This window comes from Eretmochelys imbricata, chromosome 16 (assembly GCF_965152235.1).
Source record: "Eretmochelys imbricata isolate rEreImb1 chromosome 16, rEreImb1.hap1, whole genome shotgun sequence".
NCBI classification, from domain to species: domain Eukaryota; kingdom Metazoa; phylum Chordata; order Testudines; family Cheloniidae; genus Eretmochelys; species Eretmochelys imbricata.
In genome coordinates, this window is record NC_135587.1 from 5,043,440 (window position 1) to 5,058,484 (window position 15,045).

General features: G+C 51.0%; 1 protein-coding gene across 3 annotated transcripts in view; it reads left to right on the plus strand.

Moving 5' to 3' along the window:
• Positions 1 to 15,045, plus strand: part of RGS3 (regulator of G protein signaling 3) — a 176,174-nt gene that overhangs the window by 127,378 nt on the left and 33,751 nt on the right. Inside the window, exon 17 of one of the 3 annotated variants that reach the window (XM_077835669.1) lies at positions 3,748 to 4,015. The exons of 1 other annotated variant lie outside the window; for it this stretch is intronic. In XM_077835669.1, coding sequence (XP_077691795.1) covers positions 3,748 to 3,762 — 15 coding nt within the window. In that variant the 3' untranslated portion in view covers positions 3,763 to 4,015. Of the gene's footprint in view, positions 1 to 3,747; positions 4,016 to 11,483; positions 12,160 to 15,045 lie in introns of those variants that run through there. One more of the 3 variants, XM_077835670.1, reaches the window with a different exon arrangement.

Consider the following 15,045-nt stretch of genomic DNA (forward strand, 5'->3'; position numbering starts at 1 on the left):
GAAAATGAGGTAGGATCTGAGGCTAAAATAGGGAAAGAACAAGTTAAAAAATAGATGTTAGATGTCTTCAAATCAGCAAGGCCTGATAAATACCTCCTAGAATACTCAAGGAGCTGACTGAGGAGATGTATGAGCCATTAGCGATTATCTTCAGAAACTCATGGACAACAGGAGAGATTCCAGAGGACTAGAAGAGAGCAAATATAATGCTAATCTATGAAAAGGTAAATAAGGACAACCTGGGGAATTACAGACCAGTCAGCTAAATTTCATTGCCTGGAAAGATAAGGGAGGAATTTATCAAGCAATCAATTTGCAAACACCTACAAAGTAATAAGCATGGATTTGTCAAGAACAAATTATGTCAAAGCCACCTAACTACTTTCTTTGACAGGGTAACAATAACAAGCCTTGTGGATAGGGGGGAAGCAGTAGATATGGCATATATTGACTTTAGTAAGGCTTTTGGTACTGTCTCACATGACCTTCTCATAAACAAACTAGGGAAATACAACCTAGATGGAACTACTATAAGGTGGGTGCAAAACTGGTTGGAAATCTGTGCCCAGAGAGTAGTTATCAGTGGTTCACAGTAAAGCTGGAAGGGCATAAAGAGTGGGGTCCCGCAAGGATCGGTCCTGGGTCTGGTTCTGTTCAGTATCTTCATCAATGGTTTAGATAATGGCATAGAGAGTACACTTATAAAGATACCAAGCTGGGAGGGGTTGCAAGTACTTTGGAGGATAGTATTAAAATTCAAAATAATCTGGACAAACTGGAAAAATGGTCTGAAGACAATTGGATGAAATTCAGTAAGGACAAATGCAAAGTACTCCACTTAGGAAGGAACAATGAGTTCCACACAAAGAAAATGGGAAATGACTGCCTAGGAAGGAGTACTGTGGAAAGGGATCTGGGGGTCATAGTGGATCACAAGCTCAATATGAGTCAACAGTGTAACACTTGCAGAAAAAAGCAAACATCATTCTGGGATGTATTAGCAGGAGTGTTGTAAGCAAGACATGAGAAGTAATTCTTCCGCTCTACTCCGCGATGATTAGGCCTCAACTGGAATATTGTGTCCAGTTCTGGGCACCATATTTCAGGAAATATGTGGACAAATTGGAGAAAGCCCAGAGGAGTGCATCACAAATAATTAAAGGTCTAGAAAACATGCCCTATGTGCGAAAATTGAAAGAAGTGGGTTTATTTAGTCTGGAGAATAAAAGACTGAGAGGGGACATGATAACAATTTTAAAGTACATAAAAGGTTGTTACAAGGAGGTGGGAGAAGAAATGTTCTCATTAACCTCTGAGGACAGGACAAGAAGCCATGGGCTTAAAGTGCAGCAAGGGAGGTTTAGGTTGGACATTAGGAAAAACTTCCTAACTGTCAGGATGGTTAAGCACTGGAAAAAATTGCCCAGGAGGTTGTAAAATCACTGTCATTGGAGGTTTTTAAAAACAGGATAAACAAACACCTGTCAAGAATGGTATAGTTATTAAGTAATCCTGCCATGAGTGCAGGGGACTGGACTAGATGACCTCTCGAGGTCCCTTCCAGTCCTACACTTCTATGATTATTGGTGTGGACTGTATTGTGTTTGCAGATAACAAATGCGATCAAATCAAGATAGGCAATTACTAATTTTTAGGTCTGTGATCAATTTCTCTTTATCCATCAAAACAAGGTCTAATATAGAATTCCCCTGTGTTGGATGCAACAGTTTTTGAGTTGATAACTAGATAGATTCTCAGGGCTGAAAGCCTGCTGGGGCCAAACTAACCCTTGCCTCCTTGGCTGTATTTTGCGGCATTTGGTAGAATCACTTATAGTGAAGAATATCCATGTATGTGGACATCCAGAGCAGCACAGTCTGGTGGGTAATGCTGGTGAGGAACAGATGCACCATGTTAGCTCAGAAAGCAGTTCCCAAACTGCTATGGCTTTGAGGGCATCTGGTTTTGGAGTCACCAGCTCAGGTTTAGGGTTTGCGGGTTTAAAGCAAAGCCAGTTCTGAGTTACCAGAGTGTAAGAAAAACTCTCATTAACTAGAAACCCCTTCCTCCTTCAGATAGCTCAGATGGCTGGAGAGGCTTTCCACAATATGGCTATGGCAAGAGGTAGTAGTGGTTTGCATGCTAAGGGGGAGTTGATGTTTCAGCCCCAGACCTTCCTTAAGGAGACTGCATAGGTTCAAGCGTTCTCCTTTGCTGGGCAGCTGCAGATCTGGGGTACCTTTCTGTTACAAAGCAGTAGCCCTAAGGGAGGGTAGATGCACAGGCTCCCCTTTCCAAGCCATGGGGTTCTCAATAAGCAGCCTTGGGTGAGGCGGTCTTTCCTGGTTGTAAAGCCCAGGGGCTGGAGCAAGGCACTCCGTATTAAGGAGTGAGTTTTATGAGATCCCAGGAGAGTACTGGAGAGAGAGACAGGCCAAAGATTGGGCCAACGCAGTGGCGCTTTAGCCCAGGTATCTGCCAGAAGGAGCTGTGGCTTGTGCTAGCACCGCGATTCAAGGAAATGGCACATCAAGCACATGCTGTAGACATGCTGCACCAAGAAGAACCTGACTCCACGGCACCAATCTCTGTGCCGACCAGGAACCTTCCTCATAAGGCCCCCACATCTCCTGCTGCCTAGCCAGGGGGCAGCAAAGGGGCTGAGAGCAAGCCTATGAAAGGTCAGCCCCAGAGGGAACTCCTGAGAAGATGGATTTAGAGTGAACATGCCTCCTCAGCACATGGTGCACCTCCTGCTCATTCTAGCCACACTATGGGGCATTGTCTCCACCCAGCTCTTTGTGGGCATGGCCCGAGGGAGTGGGCTGATCAGTAGCTCCCCCTTCAGCATGTTAATGTGCTGGTAACCAAAAGCTGAAATGTGCTGGCACAGCTTGTGAGAGGCTGAGCTTGGGCCTAACAAGGGAAGGGGTGTCTTGAGGCCAGACCAGCACTTAGGATCCTTGCTGTGTTTACGTGATGGAGGGTTTGCATGACCGCTGAGGAACCAAAGTGCAGTGGCCACTTCTATGGGGAGATGATGGCTGGACTGGCTGAAACGGGAACAGAATCGAAAGGGAGGGGAGTTTGCTTAGAAATAGGAACCATGTAGTTACTCTCTAGGTTTGTGTGAAATCAGCCAGCTTCCATTAGATTGATGCTGTCTGGCTAGAGATGAGATGCAGCGGAAGGTCACCCCATCCTGGTCTGGATGGCTCAGCTTCAGGACTGACAGGGTTGCACCGTCTCCATGTCCATTCAGACTGTAGCTTCTCTGCTTTGACTGGGGTACAATGGCTGATTCATACAGAAAGCTCCTGAAAAAAACATTGTCAAGATTGCATGGTGTAGGCAGTGCCCGAAGTAGGTTGCTTCTGCCTGTTTGTGTCTGCTGCTTTGTCAAAGGGTTGACCGGCTCAGTGGGTGGATCACTAGTGCACAGGGCCTTTTTGTCTCTAGATTGAGGGTTCAGTTCCACCCTTGGATCAAAGTACTTTCTAGCTGTCCAGTGGTGGCCTGTGTGAATTGCTGGTTTCAGTCCAGTTCCTCATGGTCAGGTGTCTATAGCACAACACACACCAATTAACTGCCAGCTTCACAGGCTGCATCTGCTCTGTAGGGCTCTCGGTCTGATACTTTCCAACAGCACTGGATGGAAACAGCGGGGGAAATAAAGAGATGTCTGTGAAGCCAGAGGGCAGAGTATTTTCTCCCTCTGGACCGTGCTTCTTTTGACCCCCCTTTCAGTGTCAGTCGCTGTGATTAAAGCTGCAGTAGAGGGTGAATACTGATCCCTGCTGAGTGCCCCGAACGATGCATTGGGACTGTAGTGCATTCCCACTGTGATGTGCCCCAGAGGCTGCACCTTCAAACCACTGCGTTTCAATGAGCACTCATGGCTGACTTTGGGGCTGATTGCCTTGCTCACTCCAAGAGGCTTCAGACTGGGAGCAGAAGCCTGTGCCTTTACTTCTTATTGCTGCTAGCAGCAATAAACTTCATCCAACTCTTTTTATTGACAGGTCATTAAAAATGGCCCTGATGTGACAATCTGACTCTTATCTGATGTTTCTTTGTCTGCGCCTCACTCTCAATTGCTGGTTGCTTCCCCTTCCAGCTCCACTGCCTCAGCCGGCCTTGGCGTGTGCTGAAAAACATTGGCTCTAATTCAGCAAAATTAACAGTGTTTAGTGTGGACAATGGGTCCTGGGTCCCTGGAAGCTGGTAGCTGCTCTTGAGTCATTGCAGTGTGTGTGTGAAATTCATGGCCATGAAAACGCCTCATGGACTGTGAAATCTGGTCTCCCCCCATGAAATCTCCTCTTTTGTGTGCTTTTACCCTATGCTATGCAGATTTCACGGGGGAGATCAGCATTTCTCAAATTCGGGGTCCGGACCCAAAACGGAGTTGCAGGGGGGTCACAAGGTTATTTTAGGGGGGGTCACAGTATTGCCACCCCTACTTCTGCGCTACCTTCAGAGCTGGGCGGCCGGAGAGCGGCGGCTGTTGGCCAGGTGCTCAGCTCTGAAGGCAGCGCCCTGCCAGCAGCAGCACAGAAGTAAGGGTGGCAACACCATACCAGGCCATCCTTACTTCTGCACTGCCTTCAGAGCCGCTCCCCCTTCACCAGGCTCCCATCTCCGCTCCCCATCTCTTCTTTCACCTGGCCCCCACCTCTGCTCCTGATTCCCCTTCATTTGGCCCCCATCTCTGCTCACCCAGTCCCCCTTCACCTGGCACCCGCCTCTGCTCCTGATTCCCCTTCATTTGGCCCCCATCTCTGCTCACCCAGTCCCCCTTCACCTGGCCCCCGCCTCTGCTCCCGATTCCCCTTCATTTGGCCCCCATCTCTGCTCACCCAGTCCCCCTTCACCTGGCACCCGCCTCTGCTCCTGATTCCCCTTCATTTGGCCCCCATCTCTGCTCACCCAGTCCCCCTTCACCTGGCACCCGCCTCTGCTCCTGATTCCCCTTCATTTGGCCCCCATCTCTGCTCACCCAGTCCCCCTTCACCTGGCCCCCGCCTCTGCTCCCGATTCCCCTTCATTTGGCCCCCATCTCTGCTCACCCAATCCCCCTTCACTTGGCCCCCACCTCAGCTCCCAATCCCCCTTTCACTTGGCCCCCACCTCACCTCCCAATCCCCTTGGCACTGGGCTCTTGTCAGAAAGGTGGCTGGCCCTCAGAAGCTCAGAATTGGAATCCCACCAGGGCCGCCTGGGGCCAACGAGGCAGTAACCTGTTCGTCTTCCAGTGATATCCAGTGGGCTTCTTGAGTACTCTGCTCTGAGTGCAGGCCAGGACCTGGGGTCCCTAGGGATAGCTGACTCATTCCAGTGATCCTGGGGCGCCTCCCTTTGCAGGAGGATCCCATTTACACCTAGTGCATGCCAGAGGAGCAAAGCTAGGCACACAGAGAGCACAGAGCCATGGAGAGAGAGCCCTCCACGGCTCAGCCCAGGGAGACCTGAGGTGCAACCTCCACTCTGGCCCCTTCTCTCCCCCACTAATGCACTGACCCCATTGCACTCTCCCCCTCTGCTCCGCCCCTCCTCGTCCACCCCCCACCCCAGGCTGGACCATAACCCATGTTACCCAATAGAGCACCATGCTGATTGTGGAGCTGGGGAGCTCAGGGGACTGTAAAGGGAATTACGGACCCTTTATCCTCTGGGGTAGGCTCCCCCAAAGCAGCCTTTATCCCCAATCCTCCCTGCAGAGGAACCAGTGATAAATAAATCCACACAGCCATGGCAGAGTGAGCCCTGCTCATGGTAACATCTCCACTTGCTGACCCAGCCCTCCCCGCTCCCTGTGCCCTCTCCTGCGTTCGTCCATTGGCTGTCTACACTGGGCCAGGGACCTTGTCTCCATGTTGTCCTGGCTCCCCACCTGCTGTTGATGCAGCTGGGCACAGATCCTCTGAAGTGACCAATGGGCGCAGCCCCATGCTGGGGAAGGGTCCACATCCCACACCGGCACTGCCAGGCCCCACCCAGGGTGGGAGCTCAGGAGAAAGACCAAGAGCCGGGTAGGCCTTAAAGGAAACATCCAACAGCTCTGTTCCCACCCCAAAGATGGTCGGGGTGAGGTCACTGAAGGGGTGCTGGTGGGAGGGGCTCAAGGGGCTGCCTGATCTCTGGATGAAAGGAGGACCAAGACTGTCAGTCATGCACCTGACACCAGAAGCCAGCAAAGGTAACTGCAGGAGTTTGGCTGGAATCAACCAACTCCAGCAAAATCTCAGGTGTGTGGAAGTTGTGACCCTCCCCTGCCACGTGGTGCCTCTGCTCAATGACAGATTGCAGATGTGATGCAAGCTCCTGGGACAGTCCCTGTTGCACCTTCCCCCTTACCGAGCCTCAGAGAGAAAAGCTCAAAGTTCTGCAAGTGGAGCTGAGCTTTGGTGTGTGAATGACAGAGCCCTGGAACGGCTGGGCTGTGCACCCCGAGCCGCTTGAATGCACGGGCTGGGGCTGGAAGCAGCTGGCTCTCTCTGAATCCCAAGGTATGCTGTGCTGTATGTTGGGGGAGATAACTCATCCTACTTGCTGTGCAGATCCTGGAACAGCCAGGGGCTGGAGAATTCTGTCTCCAGTTTCATTTGTGTGTTTTCTTAGGCTGCTTCTAAAGTCATCCCGAAACCTGTTCTTTCCCCTCCGGCAAATGACCATGCTGTTTCCTTGGCACTGCCTGCCATGCTCGTGTCCAAGTCTGGAGCAGCACTGATCCCTCACACACTCCATACATGGGCTTGTTCTCTCCACAGGAAGAAATGGAAGCCTAGTGAAGACTGGAGCAGCCTCCGGCTCTCTCTGTTTCAGCCCTGAAGGAGGCATTTTTAAAACCTCAGGTTTGCTCCTATGAACCCTGGGAAGGGCTGGTAATAGTGAGCCAGAGAAAGCGGTGCCCGCCGCACGGGGGGGACTGAGCCGCTCTGGAGTTCTGAGCATCATTTGAATTGGCTGGTTTCTGGCAAAGGCTGAACTGGTTTAATCCAATGATGTGATTTAATGAGGACAATAAAATCCTTCTTACGTGCAGCCCTCCCAGCAAAGGGGAGATGCTTGCCACAGAAAGGAGGGCTGGTCTCTCCTTTTGCTGCCTTCTGAGTCTGTTCTGAGGTATTTGCCAAAGCTTCTTTCTTTCTAGCATGCTGGTGAGGCAGTGGCGTGAGACTGGCCTGGCTCTGCCACCAGCAGGGATGTCCGCCACCTCTCTCCCACTTTCTGCCTCAGTGACTCTCTCAGGTGCGCGATTGCCAGGCAGTGCCAAGGAGCTGCTCGACGCTGCAGACAGCACGGTGGCTGTGGACAGCGGGACAGGGGTCCCTGGGCCAAGCCCTGCAAGCATCCTCAGCTGTGTCCTGTCCCCTTTCTCCTGTACTCTGGGAAGGTGGCTGCAGATGCTGGTATGTATCCCAGCACGAGCAGTATTGCTGGGGGATTATTCCCAGGAGCAGGAGGAGGGTGGGACGTTGTCCGCTCAGTTGCCTGATGGATGGGAAGCTAACAAGCCACCTCTCTATCTAACCTGGTAGTAAACTGTCAGAACAGGGGCTGGGGCAGGGTATGGCTGTGAGCAGCTGTGTTTGCTAGAGCCATCCAGCACTTCAGCATGAACCCATGCTTGGTTCCCGTCAGGGCGTGTCCCGGTGGTACACCCTTCCCACCAACAGGGCTGTTGGAGTGGGCTGCAGAATCCACAGGAGTGCCAGCTCAGGGACAGGCCGGGTTTGCTCTGCCGCCTCTGCCAGCGCTCTGGCAGGTGACGAGGAAACGAGGCAGTACAGGAACAGGATGGTAATGAGCAAACCTTGGGGACGCCCTGCTCTCCTCTGCAAGACTAACTGGGTCCCCAGGATCCCAGTGGGGCTTGACTTCAGAGTACTGGAGGGCTGCAGAGGGCAGTGGGTAGCAGGTAGCATGCAAGGTGGGAGTCGGGGACCTGACTTTCACGGATTTCCTGTGTGCCTCGGGGCCAGACATTTTACTTCCATGTGCCTGAGCTTTCTGCTCTGTAAGAGCAGGCACCTTGGCGACATGTGTTGGGAACGTGGCTTGAGGGCACATGCCAAGCGCCAGGCTTTCAGTAGCTTTGGGCCCTGCCCTTGTTCTTTCTGCCTGATGTTGGCTCCCCTTATTCTGGGTGGTGATGGGGTGGGGTCCCTTTTGACAACAGCTCCATGAGATACTGCACTGAGAGCTCTGCCCTGCTTCAAGATGGTTGTGTCCTTGTTTTTCCTTGCTGCGCTCTGCCCTGGCTGTGGTCCCAGCGCTCTCCTGGTGCCATACCTGCACCTTGTGAATAAAGCTCGGGGCGTGACGCTGCATCGCTGCCCGATGGCACTGTATTGGAACGCACTGACCCAGCATCCTGCCCTGCATATGGGAGCTGAAATACTAAACATTGTGACATCTACAACTTTCCCACCCGGCCTCGTGCAGCTCCTGTGACAGACACTCCACGGCCAGGCAGAGCAAGCAGAGCAATGAGGGGGTGCTGGCAGCCAAGTATCATAGACTGAAAGCTGTTTAAGGGAATTGAGCTTGGCAGTCTCTGTGTGCTCCGGGGTGCTGAAGGTGGGAGCCTGTGGTCAGACATGGCGCTTGGGTGGACAGGCTAGTGTAGTCAGCCTGAAAGGGACAGACTCTCCTGTGTCTCAGTCTCTGTGTGTGCATTTCCCTGGTTCTGCACATGCTTTTCAGTTTCCTGTGTGTATGTGCGCAGGTGTGTCTCTGTGCGTACACATGTCTACAGTTCTCTATGCACACATGTATATGCTTGTGCACTTCCCAGTGTGTATACACTCATATATTTCCCTGTGTGTGCACGTGTGCCTTTCACTGTATGTATGCACATGCGTGTTTCCCTTTGTGTGTGTGTATGTGTGTCCATGCATATCTTGGTGTACATATGTGTGTGTTTGTGCATTTCTCTGGGTGTGTATACATATATGCATTTTGCTGTGTGTGTACACATTTGTTTATTTTTCTGTGTGCACACGTGTGCATTCGTGTGTGTTTTTATGCATGTTCCTGGGTGTTCTATGCATTTCTGTATGTGCGCATTTCCCTGTTCGTGCACTTCCCTGTGTGCACATTTCTCTCTCTATGTGCATTTCCCTGTGTGCATGTGTGAGTATTTCCATATGTGCATATGTGGGGACTTACCACACACACACGCACTATTAGTATACCGAAAGTTTTGGGTGTGCAACGACTCTGATGTAAACAGGTACTTGTTATTCAGTGCTCATGCAGTGTCAGTTCTGGCATTTACAACCCAAAGATTGGAAGGGGCTAGGGTTTGCTTTGGGATAAGGGGCTGTAACGCTCAGAGCTATAGTAATTGCTCCAGTTCATGCCTTGAATGCCCTTAGAGCAAAGCCAGCTTGGAATCCTGTACCCTGCTCAGCTCAGGTTACAGCCTCCAGCATGCAGTGAGAGCAGCAAGTCCCTGTCACGGCACCCCCCCAACAGCAACCCCTTGCTCTTCCTCCCGTGGAGACTTCCACGCTCCCCCAGCCCCAAGGGGCGAGCTGAGTTAGATTACTGATGATAGGGTCACACACTCTCCAGTTCCCCTTTTCCACCTCGTCCTTCCCACCTGCACAGAGCAGCTAGGGATATTTGTCACCCAGTCATAGTGTTCACTAGCACCAGCTTTCAGACCTAATGCAATCACCACAGCCAGGCCAGGTTAGCCAGATCAGGAATCGGTTTGTGGATGGTAGCTAGCTGCCTGGCTTTGGCAGAAGTCCCAGGAATGTCTCCAAAAGTGCGTCAAGAGGAGAAAAGCGGGGCCGGAACGGATTCTGGATTAGGGGCTAGGCTCACATGAGCTTTCTAGTGGCAGGTCTCTAGTCTGTGTGGTGACTAACAGGCCTACAGGCAGCTCCTGCACGGGGAGTGTGTCAAGCTGTCCTGTAGTGGCTCAAGAGCATGAGCACCAACCTCAGGGCAGACTGTTAAGAACCAGGGCACAATCCCCAAACAGACTGAGTTCTATACTTGGAGTTCACCAACCAATTATCGTGTGTAAACGCCTCAGGCACCATAACAGCCTAAACGTGGGGTCACAGACAGTCCCTTTGGGCACTCTGATCTGTCGCACCACCCAGGTGATAGATGGTCCCTTACACCACAAATCACAGCATTATTCAGGTTACTTCCAATGCCAAAGGACCAGTTACTTACCCCAGGTCAATTCCACCGTAGATCTCATGCCAAATACAAGGCTTGTAGCCAATCCTGTAATAAACTACATACAGATTTATGAATAGGAAAAGGAGAAAGAGTTATTTATGAGGTTAAAGCAGGTAAATGTACATGTACAAATGAGTTACAATCTGCAGTTTCAAAAGGTAATAGAAGTTTCTATAAGAAGCAAGCTCTAGATGTCCTTTAGAGCTAACCCAGGTTAAGCACTTGGGATCCTTTGCTTATGCATAGAAACCTAGCCCCCCCAAGAGTCCAAGCAGCAATAAGAACCAGTTGCCTCCTGTTAGGGGTTTTTATTCCCTTTCCCCTTTATGCTTTGAGCTGCAAACTCAGCTGATGGGAGGAATACACTTGCAAGACTCATCTTTTTTGGGGGGGTTAGAAGTAAACAACAAAGTCTTTTGTCCTCCTTGACGTTTCACTCTAGTCCGCCTGGCATCAATAGGCCTTCCTTGTCAGGCAGAACGTAACCTCTTCTGTTGGAGCTCAGTGCTTCACGTCCCTCTCCTGTCTGGTGATTTACACAGCCCAAGTCTACATGACAAAATTAAGTTGACCTGAGTTACATCGACGTACAGCCACTGCATGTCCACACTACACTCCTTCTGTCAGCAGTGTCCGTGTCCTCACTACCAGGGCTTGCATCAATGCAGAGAGCAGTGCACCGTGGCAGCTATCCCACTGTATAACTTGCCATCAGCTAGCAGTGTTTTGGGAAGGGTTTGCAATGCCTCCTGCGGTAGGGTGACCAGACAGCAAGTGTGAAAAATCAGGACAGGGGGTGGGGGGTAATAGGAGCCTATATAAGCAAAAGACCCAAAAATTGGGGCTGTCCCTATAAAATCGGGATATCTGGTCACCCTATCCTGGGGGCAAACGAGTTTCGCAGGGGTGACTGGGAACATGGTTTCAACATCCCTTGATGAAGTTTTCTCCATCCCATAATTTTATCTGCATCCTATAATGTTTTGCGCCCCATTTCAAAAGCCCTGCAAACCCCCATCTCTGTGTGAAGCCTGGGATCCTGCACAGCTGTGCCCTGTTGTGATGAGTGTTGCGAGCATGAGGCACCTGATCCTGCAGTATTTGCAGAGCCACGAGAGGAGCTGCGGGGAACTTGACGATTCTCTAGGACACAGAAAGAAACAATTCAAGGTTGCTGTTGGCATCCATGGAGCACTGCAGATGGTGGAGCGCTGGTCTTTAGGCCTGAGAAACCAGCACCGACTGGTGGGATCACATCATTATGCAGGTTTGGGATGACAAGCAATGGCTGCAGAACTTTTAGATGTGCAAGGCCACATTTCTGCACACATGTATGTGCAGAGCTTGCCCCAGCCCTCTGGCACAGTGACACCAAAATGAGAGCCGTACTGACAGTGGAGAAGCGAGTGGTGATCACAAGTTGGAAGCTTGCAATACGAGATTGCTACCAATCAGTCGGGAATCAATTTGGAGTTGGGAAATCCACCGTGAGGCTTGCTGTGATACAAGTGTGCAGGGTTATTAATAGCGTCCTGCTACGAAGGACTGTGAGTCTGGGCAAAGTGCAGGGCATAATGGATGGTTTTGCAGCAGTGGGGGAATAGACGTCACACACAGCTCTATTTTGGCACCAGATCACCTCGCCAGAGAGTACATCAACAGAAAGGGCCACTTCTCTGTGGTAATGCAAGCACTGGTGGATCACCAGGGATATTTTACTGACATCAACATGGGATGGTCAGGGAAGGTGTGTGACGCATGCATCTTTGAGAATACAGGCCTGTTCAGAAAGCTGCAAGCAGAGACTTTCTTTCCAGACCAGAGGATTACCATTGGAGATGTTGAAATGCCAAAACTGATCCTGGGAGACCCAGCCTACTCCTTACTCCCGTGGCTCACAAAGCCCTACACTGCCACCTTGACAGCAGAAAGGAGAGCTTCAAATACAGGGTGAGCAGGTGCAAAATGACGGTTGAAAGTGCTTTTGCCTTTTGAAAGGTCACTGGCGCTGTCTACTCACAAGATTAGACCTCGGTGAAAAAAATATCCCAATGGTTATAGCTGCCTGTTGTGTGCCTCATAATATCTGTGAAGCAAAGGGGGAGGCATTTCCGCTGGGGTGGAGGGTGGAAGTGGAACAGCTGGCTGCTGATTTTGAGCAGCCAGATAGCAGGGCTATAAGAAGAGCTTGACAGGGAGCAATATGGCTCAGGGAGGCTTTGAAAGACCATTTTAATAGTGTCAAGTATCAGGGGGTAGCTGTGTTAGTCTGTATCCACAAAAACGACAAGGAGTCCGGTGGCACCTTAAAGACTAACAGATTTATTTAGGCATAAGCTTTCATGGGTTAAAAAAACCACTTCTTCAGATGCAACATCTGAAAAATAAATGTTAGTCTTTAAGGTGCCACCGGACTCTTTATCATTTTAATAGTGAGCCACAGTAATGTGTGTTGCTGTAGCATGCTATGTCTGGCATTGTTCTTTGCATCCCATTATGAACCTTATAATGAGTACTCTGTGTGTAGTAATATAACATTGCAAATGCACTTATTGCTGTTATCTGTGACTGTCAGCCCCAGCCAGCATATGTTGTGAACAAATAAAGATGAATTAAGTTTCCATAAATAGACTTTTATTCCAAACCCAGGTAAACAGACATATTTATAACTGAATGAAACTTTATAAATACAGGGGAAAAGAACCTTTAAAGGGGAAGAATCCCATGCACCGCTACAGGCTGGGGACCGACTGGCTAAGCAGCAGTTCTGCAGAAAAGGACCTGGGGATTACAGTGGATGAGAAGCTGGATATGAGTCAGCAGTGGCCCCTCGTTGCCAAAAAGGCCAACGGTATATTGGGCTCTATTAATAGGAGCTTTGCCAGCAGATCGAGGAAAGTGATTATTCCCCTCTATTCAGCACTGGTGAGGCCACACCTGGAGTACTGCATCCAGTTTAGGTCCCCCGCACTACAGAAGGGATGTGGACAAATTGGAGAGAGTCCAGCGGAGGGCAATGAAAATGATTAGGGGCTGGGGCACATGACTTACGAGAGAGGCTGAGGGAACTGGGATTATTTAGTCTGCAGAAGAGAAGAGTGAGGGGGGATTTGATAGCAGCCTTCAACTACCTGAAGGGGGATCACAAAGAGGATGGAGCTCGGCTGTTCTCAATGGTGGCAAATGACAGAACAAGGAGCAATGATCTCAAGTTGCAGTGGGGGAGATCTAGTTTGGATATTAGGAAAAACTATTTCACTAGGAGGGTGGTGAAACACTGGAATGCATTACCTAGGGAGGTGGTGGAATCTCCATCCTTAGAGGTTTTTAAGGCCCGGCTTGACAAATCCCTGGCTGGGATGATTTAGTGGGTATTGGTCCTGATTTGAGCAGGGGGTTGGACTAGATGACCTCCTGAGGTCTCTTCCAGCCCTGATATTCTATGGAAGAACAGTCCTTTCCATTTCACAAACACATACACCAACCGTGCCTCTCGCAGGTCAGTGTATGTGCGGCTGGGATTGCCTGTATTCTCCCCCGGGGTGCAGTGGTAGGGATAGTGCAGCGGCCTTGGACACCGCATGGAATGTGTGTGTGTGTTGGGGGAGGGGGGTGGAAGGTGGTCTCAGAATGCAGTTCTCTATGGGCTGTCACTAGAAATGCTCCTGAAATGAGTGTCTGTGACCAGAGTATCTTGCTGTGGACACTGCAGCACAGCCCTGAGCTTGGCCATGGGTTCCCCTGCCCATGGATCACAAGGAACCTGGGGCAGTTGTCATGGCCAGCTCTCCAGGGTGAAGGGGAGCAGCTCCCACTGGCGGCAGCGAGACTTCAAACTCGCTTGGGGCCTCAGTGCCCGCACCATGCAGGACCCATGTACAGCTCAAGGTGCCCCTCCCTGGGGCCAGATTCTGCCTCTGACCCAGGCCTGTCTGACATCAGGGAGCGTGTGTGAATGTGTGTACGGGGCACTTTGCACTGGCTGGCAGACACCAGAGCTAGTGAGATTTTCTGTTGGTGACAAGAGGAAGCCAGAGCTCCATGTTAGGTGCTGGACCAGGCTTGGCAATGAGGCATTTCATGCCCTGCTCTGCCATGCCACAGCATGGACCGTCCCCGCTGTCTCTCTTGCGGGGGTGGTTATATGTACAGGCTGATGGCTGTGTACTGAGCTGAGTCTCAAGCATGCCCAACTCTGCCCCTTTCCAAGGCTGGAAATGTGTTTACATTCAGGTCGGGCTGAATGATAGCTGAGCGCATTGTGTAATCAGCGCAGCCAGGGAGGAGCAAGGAGCTAATGGGAATGGTGGCTCTTGTGCAGAGTGCTGGGTAAACAGCGGAAGTGGAGTGGCCTGTTGATAGCTGAGGTGTCAGTCCACAGCCTGTAGGGCAATGTGCCTATCCAAGTCAATACAACATAATACCAGGGGAAGTGGATTTAGCAGAGGCATTTGGAATCTGGCCTTGCTGTTAACAGTTATCAGCAGGCTAGGGGGAGGGCAGTTCGTCAGAGTGAGGGCTCTGCTCAGCTAGCTGCCACCCCCTACTTCCGCCTGGTTTGAGATGTGCTGGGCTCTGGTGCTTTCTCTGCCTGCCCAGCCAGCCAGAGGCAGAGCAAAGCCAGCCAGAAATAACTGTAATGCAGAAGGCTATGGAGGAGGAGTTGGCAAGGTGCTAGCTGAAAACGCACCAGCCCCTCCCCAGACAGCGCGCTCCTTCGTGCTGATGCACAGCTCCAGCGCCACACCCCATGCCCGTGCTCTGGGACCGGGGCGGCTCAGAGCGGCAGTTCTAGCAGCATTTTGTGGGCGTGCGGGTGTGTTAGCACCTGGGCGT